Consider the following 13,824-nt stretch of genomic DNA (forward strand, 5'->3'; position numbering starts at 1 on the left):
AAGTTCATAGGTTCATTTTCTGACTTTTATGGGGAACACACAATTCTCTAGCAGAACTCCGTGGTAAAAATCAAAGTCAGCAATAAACTTTGCCGAAAAAAAATAAAATAAGCATTTTCCTCAGATGTTGCAGTGGCAACATCAACAATTAGGATTTTGTTATCATGTTACATTGTTAGTCACAATAGCAACTAATATCAAGGTATTGTGACAGCACAAGAGTACTGTCATTTCTTAGACACTAATTGTGCTAATTGTAAAGTCCTTCTTCACTATCTAATGATGTCTTAATTTCTTAAAGTGCAAGTTAAATAACTAAATATACAACAAAAAGTGAAAAAACCCACCAGTGAACAAAAATAGTACTACTTAAATTCTGGAATTTCTGAAAAGCTCGATTCTGTTTGTTTTTTCCCCTTGCAGACAGCTTATGTCTAGGTGAGTCTGCTCAGAGGGAAGGGGAGACCCCAGTGAAAACCACAATCTCAGTCCTGATTTCATCATCCCTTGCATTCTGTAACTAAAAGGATGAAAAACCTTAATGAAAAATACTCCCCCAAGCTGTTCCACAGATGAAGGTCTGTAATGAACTCATGACATTTCTGAGCTTGTCACGTAGCAACTTGTCACATGGAAAGTATTGTTACCTCATCTCCACGAGGGGCATCTTTATCCAGCTCGCGCCAGGAATGCTCGATCTCCGGCTCCTTTGGAAACAGGTCATTTAAATCCTCCTCATCCTCTGAGCTGGTTTCAATATTCCCTATGCCTCTAGCTAGATCAGGCCCACTATCACTTTCTTCATCATCTTCTGAATCACTGTCTTCTTCACCTGTTTCTCCATCTTCTTCTGGCTCCTCTTCCTCACCTGTTTCCCCATCGTCATCTTCTGGCTCCTCTTCTCCCGATTCTACACCTTCACTTGCAGAAGTTTCTTCCTCTAATTGGCTTTTCCTTTTTACACTTTGATCACAGGTGTCTGTGCACAGAGAGATAAACATTAGATACCTATAGTTATGGTGGAATTGCGTAAGATCCTTTAAGAAAAGGAAAACTTCAGGTTTCCTTAATGGATATTTACAGGACCCCTGAAAGGTGTAACGATGGAGGAACAAATTACACCAGGGAAGTGCAAATAACATAAAACATCAGTGTTGCCTCTTCTGTTTGCCTTGTTTGGTCTAATCTGATTTAATTGCTCTTTAGGCCCACAATTGCATTATCAATCTCAATTCTAATGAAATATCCTGCTCTTTTATTTATATGTATAGAATTAACATGCAAAAATCAGATTTCAATAACATAGGCTATAGACATGCATAAGCAACCTAAAGAAAGTTTTTCTTCAGGACACCTTTCTCATCCCCTCTAATATTAGTGGCTCAATCCTGTCATCTTTACACTTTCAGTCAACAGATTGTGATGTGCTGAAGCCTTCACGGTATCAGACCATGTATTTGCTGTTTGGTTTGATAAATACAGTAGTTTATAAGCTACTGGACATTTTACTTTTCTAACTGACCAAAAATTTCAACTCCAGCAATTCAAAGGACAGGGATGTTCACAATCTTACTGAAAAATCAGCACTGATTCTATACAGAGCTGATCAACTCCAATCCTTCAGCAACACTGAACCTGACTCAGGCACCTTTTTTACAACTGATCTTGCAAAAGATCTTCCATGGATAGCACCAGCATCCAAGCAAACACAGATGAATTCTACTTGTTATTTGAACAACTAACCTGGTTCTTTTAGTTTCCCTCCCAGAGAATGGTCTCTCCTGGGAGCTTTCACTGATTCAATACTTCTTGCTTGTGAAGACTTTTGCTGCTTCTGATTTGAAATCGACCTTTCTCCTGATGCATCTCCTTGCTTGTTTCCCCCTTTGGGTAAAAGGCTTTTGTTTCCCTGAGAGGGATCAACTTCCACTGCAGTTTTCTTTGAGTCCTCCTTCAAGTTGAGTTTAGATTTGCTTTTTTTTCCTTCCTTTTTAAGGTCATTTAGTTTTGTCTCCACTTCACATATTTGCTCCACCCCGTGTTTGTTTATTTTGTTGTCCTTTGGGAGACCACCAGCAGGTGGCTTTGCAGAATCTGTTTGTCCTTTACCTTTTCTTTTCTTTTTTTGCTTTTTTGGCTTTTCAGTGTGCTCTTCACTCTCTGAAACATCAGAGTCAGATTCCGACAAGGCATAAAACTTCCTGAGGTTCTCTGTGGAGGAAAAGTTAACAGGGCGGCCTCTTTTATCCACTGTGTATCTCAGCTTAAACTTCTTGTCATGAAACATGGCTCGGAATCGTTTGTCAATCTTGACTTTCCGCTCTTTTTCGGGCATCTCCCAAAACCTGGGATCCCTGGCGACGCAGCTGAACCGCCCATCGCTCAGGATTTCCTCTTGGGATGACATTTTTGACTTGGACATCTACAATATGAAAACAAACCAAACATTTACGATTTAAAAAAACCCCAATTATCAAAGATTCAGATATGTAACTGAAAAAAAAAATAATTAAAGGACTAAGCAAAGTTGGATTTCTAACCTATACCTAAAAAGTTCTTTCCAAAGGCACATATGGCAATTTCATGGCATCACAGACCACCAGGTTGGGAGGCACCTCAAGGATCATCTGATCCAACCTTTCTTGGAAAAGCTCAGTCTAGACAAGATGTTCCAGCACCCTGTCCAGCCAAATCTTACAGGTGTCCATTGTTGGGGAATCCACCACTCCCCTAGGGAGATTATTCCAAGGGCTCACTCTTGTCACTGAGGAAAATTTTCCTGTGGTATCTAAATGGAATCTCCCCAGGAGTAATTTGTATCCATTACCCCTTGTCTTTTGCATGTGACTCCTTGTAAAAAGAGAGTCTTCATGTTCTCTGCAGCCATCCTTTAAACACTGGAACATGGGGATAAGGTCTCCTCTGAGCCTTTTTTGTCAAGATTGAACAAACCCACCTCTCTCAGCCTATCCTCACATGGCACCTTCCCAATCCTTTGGTCATCCTTGTGGCTTTTCTCTGGACCATCTGCAGCCTGTCCACATCTTTTTGGTACGGCAGGGACAAAAACTGGACTCAGAATTCCAGGTGTGGCCTGACAAGCACCAAGTGAGGTGATGGTTCGTTATCTCTGCTGGTGATGCCCTTGTGGATGGAACCTAGCACCCTGATGGCTTTGCTGCAGCAGCAGATTTAAATGAGTCACACCTGTAACTACTATCTTTCTTCTTCCTTGGGAGTGGTGTCCTGGGCTGCATCCAAAGCAGTGTGGGCAGCAGGTGAGGGGGGGACTCTATCCCTCTGCTCCGCTCAGGTGAGACCCCATCTGCAGTGCTGCCTCCAGCTCTGGGGTCCCCAGCACAGGAAGGACATGGAGCTGCTGGAGGGAGTTCAGAGAAGGCCAAATGATCAGAGGGATGGAGCACCTCTGCTATGGGGAAAGGCTGAGAGAATTGGGATTGTTGAGCCTGGAAAAGAGACAGCTTACAGTCACCTAATTGCTGCCTTCCGGTACCTGAAGGGAGCCGACAAGATAGACTATTTATAAGACTGTGGAATGACAAGACAGGTAGGAACGGCTTCACACTGACAGAATGTAGGTTTAGATTAGAGATTAGGAGAAAGTTCTTTACTGTGAGGGTGGTGAGGCCCTGGCACAGGTTCCCTGGAGAAGCTGTGGATGTCCTGTCCCTGGAAGTGTTCAAGGCCAGGCTGGATGGGGCTTGGAGCAATCTGGTCTAGGAGAAGATGACCCTGCCCACGGCAGGAGATTGGAACTGGATGATCTTTAAGATCCCTTCCAACTCAAACCATTCTGTGATTCTGTGATGAGGGAATACAAAAAATACACCGCGCTGGCTGCACACACCGTCCTTGGTGACTCCCCACCAGACTCACGAACAGACCTCTGCACTCTGCCCGGTGCCTCCCGCAGCTGCGGCAACCCCCACTCCCCCTGCCGTTCCTTCCCCAACCCCAGCAGCAAACACAGCCCCCGCAGGAGCCCCAGAGCGGCCCCGCTCGCACCCACCTTACCTTGCCCGGCCCGGCCCGGCCCCGCCGCTCCCACCACGCCGCCGCTGCCGCTTCACCTCCACTTCCGGCGGCGCTACGGCGGCCGCGGCGGGACACGGCGCCCAACCGGGGCGCATGCGCGGGGGGCGGCGCGAAGCCGGGCCATGAGGGGCTTGTCCCGCCCGGTGCTGAGGGCGGGATGGTGCGGGCGGCTTTGGGCTCCGCCGCGGAGGGCTCTGTCCGCTTCTCCGCCGTCTCCTCCCGCTGCGACCTCGGGTGCGCTGAACCCGTTCGACCGGCGGCTGAAGCGGAAGCAGAAGAACTGGGCGGCGCTGCAGGCCGAGCCCGCCAAGTGCGATTACCTGCGGGAGGAGGTGCGGGGCGGGCGGGGCAGCTCCGGGGCTGTGCCCGGTGCTGGGACGCTCGGTTCGGGGGCGACAGTGAGGGGCTGGTGGTGGGTGTGGAGCACAAGTCTGATGAGGAGCGGCTGAGGGAGCTGGGGGTGTTCAGCCTGGAGAAAAGGAGGCTCAGGGGTGACCTTCTCGCTCGCTACAACTCCCTGACAGGAGAGTGCAGCCGGGGGGAAGTTGGGCTCTGCTCCTGGGGAACTGGTGACAAGTTGACAGGGCACAGTCTCAATCTGTGCCAGGAGAGGTCAAGGTTGGACATCGGGAAGAATTTCTCCACAGAAAGGGTGATTAGAGATTGGAAGGGGCTGCCCAGGGAGGTGATGGAGTCCCCGTCCCTGGAGGTGTTAAAGGAAAGACTGGACGTGGTACTCGGTGCTAGGGTCTGGTTGACAAGATGGTGTTGGGTCATAGGTTGGACTCGATGGTCTCAGATCTTTTCCAGCCTAATTGATCCTGACTGACCACGAGCTCTCCCCCCAGGTCGGCGGCAGGATCGCAGACAGGGTGTTTGACATCACCAGGTGAGAACCCCTGATCCCACAGGAGGACGCTCCACGGGCTGAGTTTCACGAGGCCTTTAGGAATTAGCAGGTGAAACTTAACTTAGTCTAAAACATAAAATGTTCTTATGTCCTGATCGTGTTTTGCTTTGCTAATCTTGTCCTTCAGAACATTTCCTCTGGCTTTGGACGTTGGCTCTGGACGAGGTTATATTGCGCAGCATTTAACCAAGGTACTGGCTCTTCATTGAAAGTGTTTAAAGTGAATTCATATGCATCCCTCCATTTTCAAATAGGGCTCAGTTATAACTTAATCTTCTGGGTCTTGAGGTAAATCTTCCTCCCCTCTCCCTTTCACACCTGTAGTTATAGTCCAAAGCTATGTGTTTTGTGGGCCATTCTTAATTTATTGCCAGTGAAAACCTGACAAATGACAGTGCAAAGGAAGCTCTCCATTATATGACTTTTACTTTTGAGTAGGAATATACGTGGTTTTTGATCAATCTGACACAGTTGTTAAAGAGAAGCATAATTATGAAAACTTTTAAGCCATGCACAGTTTCGCTTTCACGCCCCATGCTGTAACTAAAGGTGCTTCCTAGGCTATTTATATTTATATATATATGGTTTATATTTAGCTAAACTTAGGCCTAAAAATCCAGAGTGTGTTTTCTGTTACCCCTTCTGCCTCACCTGCTCTCCCTGGGAATAAGTGCCATGCTGGGTGGGGGAAAATGCTTTCTGCTTTATATAAAGCTTTTATCAAGAGACGAAAGGACGCTTTCTAAGTTGTAATAGATTGCTTTAAACGTTCCAAAAAAACAACTTATGTCCACTTAGGAAACAATTTAAATACTTAATAGACTTTTAAAATTTTGTTTCAGGAAACAGTTGAAAAACTTGTTCAAGTTGATGTGGCAGAGAATGCTTTGGTAAGCAGCTTTTTGAAGGCCGTTAACGTGCTTCAATTCTGTAATACAGGAAAGCAGAAGAAGTGAGTTTCTGGTGTTGTTTTTCTTCTAACCCAACATTAGAAAAATGCTGTAGAAACTGAAATCCCCACGGTCAAGGTTGTAGCTGATGAGGAATTCCTTCCTTTCAAAGAAAACACATTTGACCTTGTTGTTAGCAGCTTAAGGTATGCATTAATCATTTATTTATTTATTTATTTATTTTTGCTTTGTTAAAAATGTTAAGTAACATTCTTTTCAGAGTAGCTTAAAGAAAATAAAGCCAAAATAGATTAATAGTCCATTAAAGAGCAGTAGGGAATGTACTTGAATAGTTAATATGAGCCTGCATTAGAAAAAACTTCAGGTCCTTCTTCCTAGTTGGTTTGTTTTCCTTAAAACATTTGTGGTTTCTCTCTTCCCTGTACTTTGACAAACTAGTCTCCAGGACTGGAATCTTCTCAATTTAACAAAAAAACCTAAAAGGAAAAAAATCCCTATTTTTACCTTTAAACAAAACTTTTGGTTTTGTTGAATACTACTTTTAGGCAGGTATTTCAGAACTGTTGCAGCTTGAGAAACTAGGTGCATTCCATGAATTTTATTAAATATATGATTAGAAAATGTATGCTTCTGTTATTTCAGTTTGCATTGGGTGAATGACCTTCCTAAAGCTTTTAAAGAGGTAAGAAGCTGTTTTTTAATACTATAAGCCATCACTTGCATTGAGAGCACTCAATATTTCCAGATTTTCTTTAAATAAGAGGCACAGAAATAGCTCACATTGCACACAAGTATTTTTTGCAATATTCTTGGCAGCTTGAGGAGCATCACTTGATATTGCTACTAATTTACTGCCTCAAATCAATTTGGAATAAATAACTGAAACAACATGTTTGTATAATATTTTGAATTCTCAACAACTGTGATCGTGGTAACTAGTGTCACCTGAGGCAACACAGAGAAAGGCTTTTTCATTTTGAAGTCAAGCAAATACTGGTTGAGGAGAGAAAACCAAAACTGTTTCTGAAAAAAAAAATCTTATTTTGGATTAGTTCATCTCTTTACTGCAGGTTTAAACTTCAGTCAAATCAAAACCTTGGAACAAGAAGTATTTTAACCTGGTTGTTGTTTTTTTTTTTTTTTTTCATTTATTTTGAATTAATCAGTCATTCCAGTGCTATTCTTTCACCTGTTGGCAGGAATAGGAATACCCTGTTGTTATGGAAATAATAATTTGGAACGCTTTCAGTACTTGAAAGAAAAATACTTGGAAAGAAATATATAATTTTCACTGGAATTTAAGCGTTCTAGAGAGTGTCAGACATTTTTACTCCCACAGTAAATACAATATAATGCCCCACACAGGGGGAGAACTGGGTTTCTTGGCCAACTTTCATCATGGATGCTCATTTCCTGTGCTGGTACCACTGGCTTTAACTAATGGAAACTGCCTTTAACTGCTTAATATTCTTACCTGTCTATTAAAGGCTTTTTTGCTAGCGTAGGAAAAGTAACTTGATTAATACTTAATTAAAAAGCAATTGAAAATATTTTTCTTTTAAAGTGCTGGAAGTTTTAGAAGAAACACCCTTGTTAGCCTGATTATCTAATAAGGCTCTTCTGGGTATCTAAACCAGGGATCACTGCCAATTCTTAGGAAAAGAAGCGTGAATTTGATGGACTAGGACTTAGGAGACAAGAAAGCAGTTTGGTGTTTGAGTTGTGATGTTGCTGTTCTGGCCAGTTAAAAATAAGTAGGGGTAGGCATAATAAAAGCTGCATTACTCTGTTGTCACTCAGGAGTGGAAAGATCACTGCTGGAAATTAAGGCCTCCTTAAATCAAGGCATTAAAAAGTGCTTTTGCTGCTCTCATCTGACAAAGTAAAAACAAGCAGAATCTGTCTTAATCTACCCTGTTTTCAGCAGTAAACTGATTGAGGATATTGGTTTAGGAGTATCCCACTGAAAATAGTTTTACTCTCGATTTCCAAAGTTCTTTCTAGGTTTCCTGACTTTCAGTGTAATTTTTTGAGATTTAGTATTTCTTAAGAAAAAATAGTCCTTTTTCAGACAGATTGTTTGTTTGCATTGTTACCAGAAGCTGTGGCAGAATGTACTCAACGTTAAAGATCTGTTAAAACAACTATTAAAACGACTGCTTTGGAGTTCATTAAAAAGCAAACTCCTAAGAGCTTCTTAATTACATAATGTCAAACCCCACTTTTGTTTCTGTGTTGCAGATCCACCACGTTCTCAAGCCAGATGGGGTGTTCATTGGAGCAATGTTTGGGGGGGACACCCTGTACGAGCTGCGCTGCTCTTTGCAGCTGGCAGAGCTGGAGAGGGAAGGCGGGTTTGCCCCTCACGTGTCACCCTTCACTGCTGTCGCTGACTTGGGACATCTGCTGTCCAGAGCTGGCTTCAACACCCTGACTGTGGTAATTACAAACAACAGAACAACCACACTGAACAATCCAGAGCTGCTGGGATATAAAGATCACTGTTTGCTAATGCGTTAGTAATGTGCTGCTTCATTCTGTGTGTCGTGCACCTTTGCTGAATAAGCTTCTGAAGTGGCTTGGGCTGCTGCTGTTCTTGGCTTTGTGGTGATTAATGGGACCAACTGAAGTGTGTCTTTGGCTTGTGACCCAGTAGAATTTGGATGGTCTTCTTGGAGAAATGTCAGAGAATGTTAGATCTGCTTGAAAAGTCTTTAGACACTTGCTGTTACTTGTGAAAGCAAGAAGAAAATAATGGCATTTCGATTAAAATTTGGTTGTATTTGGGCTACTAAGCAAAACCTTTTAGAAATGTTAGGGCAGTATGTTCTTCTGAGAAATACCTTGTTTGAGCAGAAGAGGCAGATGAATAGAATCATAGAATGGTTTGGGTTGGAAGGGACCTTTAAAGATGATCAGCTCCAACCCCTCTGCCATGGGCAGGGAATAGTCCATTAACAGCTCTGCAGGATGGCATAATGCTGCTGGTTTAGCTTGATGTGCTCTAAAACTGAGCTTCTCAATTCTTGCAGGATACTGATGAAATCCAAGTCAACTACCCAGGATTGTTTGAGGTCATGGAGGACTTGCAAGGCAAGTATATTCTTTGTGGAAACATAAATGTTTTCTGTATCACTAGGGCAGGCACAGAAGAGTTTCACTGTGTGTTTCTTAACTCCAGATCATTTGGGTTGGAAGGGATCTTTAAAGACCATCTAGTATAAGCCCTCTGCAGTGAGCAGGGGCATCTTGAACTAGATCAGGTTGCTCAGAGCCTTGTCCATCCTGGCCCTGAATGTTTTCAGATATGGGGCATTAGCACCTCTCTGTGAAACCTGTGCCAGTCCCTTAACACCCTCATCATAAAAAATTCTTTCTTACAACAATATAAAGAAATAATAAATTACTATAACAGTGGGAACATTACTTTTTTCCTGCTCTCCAGTGAGTCAGGAGATTGTGCTTCTCAGCAGATTTGTGTTGGGAAGCAGAAGTCAAAGGTTTGCTACTTTATGACCTGCTACGGATTTTCTGCTTCGCTTGAATTCCCGTTTGGAACGAGCCTGTTCAGGGGAAGGTGGAGAAATCCCTGAAAGGGAGACAGAAGCCTGTATCCCACATATTAACTCTTCCTGTGAGCCTGATTATCAGGGTATTCAGCAAAGAACTGAGTAACAATTTTGTTAATATTCTGACTGCACTTGTCATGGATTGTAAAGCAATTGCTCATATGCAGTCAGTTGTTACAGAACAAAGCAGGGCATTTCTTATCTGGATCAACTGCTGTTTGGAGAAATTCCTTAATGAAAATGACACTTATCCTCATCAGGAACATTCAGATGCTGTAAGTGATTAAGGAGATTAGAATAGTTGGCTTATTTCTTATTAAAAATCTCTTAGGATAGTAATACATCCTAAGATGTATGTGTAAATATGGTGATGTGTCTGAATTTTGTACTCCTTCTTAAAATAAGTTATACTAGAAAGCCTAAATGTTTCAAGACTCAGGCTGAAGAAGTATAATTTGAAATCATTCCTAGCAGTGCAAACTGTAAATTGCAAAGCATGAGAATTAAAAGTTCTGGATTCTTACAGGTAAGAAACTCACCAAATTATTTGTGGTATGTGCTCTCTTCCAGTGAAATGCAGAGGATTCTGTACTTATTGTGGTTTAATAAAAATCTGTCCTTAGTGCATGACACTTAACTCATGGCATGTGCTATATCTTCTTTTTCTTAAAGCTAAAACATATTTTTAGGTATGGGGGAGAGTAATTGCTCTTGGAATAGAAAACCTCTGCTGCACAGGGAGACAATGTTGGCAGCTGCTGCAATATACCGAGGTCAGTGTTTGAGAGGTAATGACTTCACCTGAAATGACTTTAAGAACTTCTTTTCTATGTCTTTTTCTCTGAGCTTTGTTTAAAAAAAGATCCCACAAAAAACCCCCAAAACCCCAAACACTTTGGAATAGAACAAAATACCATTATCATAAGCTATTTTTAACCTTAATTATAATGACAGGGTTTGAACAGTGTTGATGCAACGGTGTGAGATATTTTTATTGTCCCAAATCTTTCACCAGGAGTCATTATGATGAATATGTCACACTTAGTTCTGATGTTCTGAGAACTAAGTGTTTCCTAAACCTGATGTTCTGGGTACCTTTCCTGTCTCCTTTTCTTCCCCAACAGAAATGTATGGAAATAGTGATGGTTCAGTACCTGCCACCTTTCAGATCTACTACATGATTGGCTGGAAATACCATGAATCACAGGTAGTGTGACACTGAACTCTTTTCTGTTTGACTTTTTAAATAAGTGATGCTTTAAAAGCTTTCTAGAAAACACTTTAACTTGAAATTAGACCTATATATATTTATTTTTTACTTCCTTTTTTTTTTTCCCTTAGGCAAAACCAGCCCAGAGAGGTTCTGCAACAGTTTCATTTGGAGATCTGGCAAAAATAGAAGGACTTATTTCAAGAGGAAAAAAGTAGTTGTTCACCAGAAATAATGATTGTCTGGAAGCTTCTATAAAACTTCTCATTGCAGATGGTTTTCACTTGTACTTATGTAGTGATGACATTCTGAAATGATAATGATGTACACACAGCAGGGTTTTATGGCTTTGTACTGCCTCTGCCACAGCATCATCATGGTGTTTATTTTTTGTTTCTGGGGAAATATTTGAGCAGTTTTCTAAATGAATACATGGTCTCCCAACTTGTGATGAAATTACTATTTTCAAAAATAACATCTCTTCCAGCATTTCTGCATCACAGACTACTCCAGGTATGATTTGCAAGTCTTGGGTGAATCTCAGCCTCCCTTATTTTTTAATTATTCCTCAAGGATGATAGATCATAATAAAGAATGGCATATTGTAAAAGTAGAATGATGACAGGTGTATTTATAAGATATCCATAAGATAAAATATCAGCAAATAAAAATTTCTAGATTATTGTGACTTTTGTTGGTTGGAAATTATGGGTAAAAAGTTACTGTCTGAAGTGTTTGAGATTTGAATAATTAAAGGTGATACTTTATATGTAGATATTAGTTTTAAATTACGTTTGCACATTACTTTCTGCTTTTCTGTGTTAGAGGCTGAAAACAAGAAGTATAATTATCTCCTTAGCTATGACATTGAGCTATAACTTTTCCTGTCTATAAACACATTATGAAAAATTTATATTAGTGAAAAATATGGCCCATTAACATGAGGAGTTTAGAAAAAATATCTGCCCAGAGATTCCATGTGACTTTAGCACAGATAGAGATTGGTAGAAAAGAAAAGGATGAAGAATATATTATCAAATACACAGTTCAATCAGTTTTGTCATAGTATCTGGGTGGTGTATCAATGCTGGTGGAACAAAAGGGTTTTTTAAGCCTTTTTAAAGCTTTTTTTCCCTAGTCTTTTTTAAAGGTTATCCAGCAGGTGGAGTTTGACAGGACTTGTGTGTGGCGCAAACCCAACAGGCCAGGTAGGCAGAAACCTTCCTATGTGTAAGGTCCTAATTTGGGGGGTTATTTTGTCTACCAGGAAATAAAGGTACAAAACATCATAATAAGGAGGGCAGGAATATTTTGTCCTGCATTTGCTTACAAGCCTAATCCATAATTATTCAAGGGGAACGAGTTCATCTTTAGTTTTCCTTATAAAAGAAGAGCAACCCTCCTGGAAAAGGGGGGAGAGGCTGTAAATGGTCTGATAACCTTTATGGCCCTCTGAAGAATAAATCTAAAACAAGAACTTATTTCTGAGAAAGCCTCTTTTTTTTGTTTTTTTTTTGTTTTTTTTTTTTTTAAATACATCAGTGGATTCAATACCAGATACTGCATCTCTCTACAGATCTTCCCCGGCTTAAATAAAATTCCCTTATTTCTGGGGGATTCTCTCCAGTTTCCCAGATGAAGGTTTCTGTGAAGTTCTGTGCCAAATTAATATAACTCTAGACATTTTTTTTTACTTTAGTAGGTTAATTTCCAGTCACTTGAGGAGCTGGTTGTGACTCAGATGTGTTGAGGGAATGAGGAGGTGGAATGTGCTGGGTAAATGTTAATTGGAGAAGGGCTCCTACTGTGCTCAGTTGAGTTAAGGAGAAAAGGAAGGATTTCCAGTTCTTTGATTCCATATTTCAGGGATGGAATATGTAAACAGCAAAGTAATGGGGAATTGTACCTTCTGAACAGAAATAGATGAGTGGTTTGCCTCCTAGCACTTGGGGAAGAAAAATTTAGATATTCCATTAATTTGGAAAAAGGCTGGGGAGTAGCAGAAGTGAGGAGTAATAAATGTGGTATTGGGGCAGTGTTGGCTGGAACTGGGGGATGTGTAACTGGCGGGTAAGGTGTTATTTCCCTGGCTAACTGTTTAAATAACTGCCTTTTAAATGAATTTTTAACTGCAATTATGTTTTTTTTTTCCTGTAGTATTTGTTCTTGAAATTCTAGGTTGCTCTGGTTTCCACTAGTCACTTGAATGAAATACTTTGAAAACACTTGTTTTACTATGAAAAGCTGTTTTTGTCACATAAGGCTCTGTTTCCTTTTAATTCTCTTTTTCAGATTTAAGTCTTTATGGCTTTCTAAAATTGTAATGAAGAAGAATGTGGTTGCCAGTTGCTAGCCTAGAAATTATTTTAAACTCTGAGTGCATGTTCAGAGTCAGCTTTTGCAGAGTAAGTAACTTCTAAAAAGTAGTTGCTAAGGTGACATAACGTCTCTTGTAAGCTTAGTTAATTTGAAAAATCTTTATATACAATACTGAATGTTTTCCTCCTGATTACAGAATAATGAAAAAAGAATTGTTTTGACTAATCAAAAGTTAGGAACCCATAAAGAAAAGTAAGTTTAGAAGAACCATGTGTACACTTAATGAATATTAGTATTTTATTTCAGGGTCTGAGTCACAGATCAGTGAGTCTGCTTGGGCTGTGTCTTTGATTATACATTGACAGATCTTGTAGTTTTATGCAAGTCTGTTTAGAATCTCATCCCTATCTTCTATGCTTTCAAAAGACTGAGAATTTGTGAAGTTAAAACATGGGAAAGGATCCTTCATTACCTCTAATTTATAAAAATGTCATCAGCAGAAGTACAGAAGTGAAGCATACAGAATTAAATTTAACTGTGTTTTTTTTACTCTGCTTAAAAAAGAAATATGAATGACACTCTTTTAATGTTTTCTAGAAAAACCAAGAGCTAACACTGAACTCTGTCAGTTGGAGGGAGAGAAACATGCCAAGCTTTCATATGGTGTTTAATTGGAGTTTCCTGGAGCAAAAACCTGATCTAGTGGAATAAATTCATTAGAGCATCTTGTTTAAGAAAGCTAGCATATATGTTAAACTTCTTAAATTTTCATTTGTCTAACCCAAGAATTTAATATCTACTTTTCAAAGACATGACCTATTTTTGGCCCAGGTTTTGGAGCCATTACTT

At 40.6% G+C, this 13,824-nt stretch overlaps 2 protein-coding genes across 4 annotated transcripts in view; one reads left to right on the forward strand and one right to left on the reverse strand.

Annotated features, from left to right (window-relative positions):
• The window catches only part of ESF1 (ESF1 nucleolar pre-rRNA processing protein homolog), a 30,590-nt gene extending 26,509 nt beyond the window's left edge, over positions 1-4,081 (reverse strand). The window contains exons 1-3 of the mRNA XM_051792673.1: positions 4,036-4,081; positions 1,744-2,422; positions 648-979 (exon numbers count right to left, since the gene is read on the reverse strand). Coding sequence (XP_051648633.1) covers positions 648-979; positions 1,744-2,422 — 1,011 coding nt within the window. The 5' untranslated portion in view covers positions 4,036-4,081. The remainder of the gene's footprint in view (positions 1-647; positions 980-1,743; positions 2,423-4,035) is intronic.
• A 65-nt stretch (positions 4,082-4,146) lies between these two features.
• NDUFAF5 (NADH:ubiquinone oxidoreductase complex assembly factor 5) lies at positions 4,147-11,344 on the forward strand. Of its 3 annotated transcripts, none has more exons than XM_051792700.1 (11): positions 4,147-4,388; positions 4,905-4,945; positions 5,094-5,157; positions 5,809-5,856; positions 5,959-6,062; positions 6,520-6,559; positions 8,119-8,316; positions 8,910-8,970; positions 10,136-10,234; positions 10,571-10,653; positions 10,788-11,344. In XM_051792700.1, the coding sequence occupies exons 1-11, from the start codon at positions 4,179-4,181 to the stop codon at positions 10,872-10,874; spliced, it is 1,035 nt and encodes a 344-aa protein (XP_051648660.1). In that variant the 5' UTR covers positions 4,147-4,178; the 3' UTR covers positions 10,875-11,344. The 3 variants fall into 3 exon arrangements, with proteins under 3 accessions (XP_051648660.1, XP_051648662.1, XP_051648663.1); XM_051792702.1 differs by having other exon boundaries at positions 4,148-4,388; positions 10,136-10,219; XM_051792703.1 differs by lacking the exons at positions 10,571-10,653; positions 10,788-11,344 and having other exon boundaries at positions 4,149-4,388; positions 10,119-10,219.
• The last annotated feature ends 2,480 nt before the right edge of the window (positions 11,345-13,824 follow it).

This window comes from Manacus candei, unplaced genomic scaffold (genome assembly GCF_025592945.1).
Source record: "Manacus candei isolate 608988 ecotype Guabito, Panama unplaced genomic scaffold, ASM2559294v1 h1tg000035l, whole genome shotgun sequence".
Taxonomy (NCBI): domain Eukaryota; kingdom Metazoa; phylum Chordata; class Aves; order Passeriformes; family Pipridae; genus Manacus; species Manacus candei.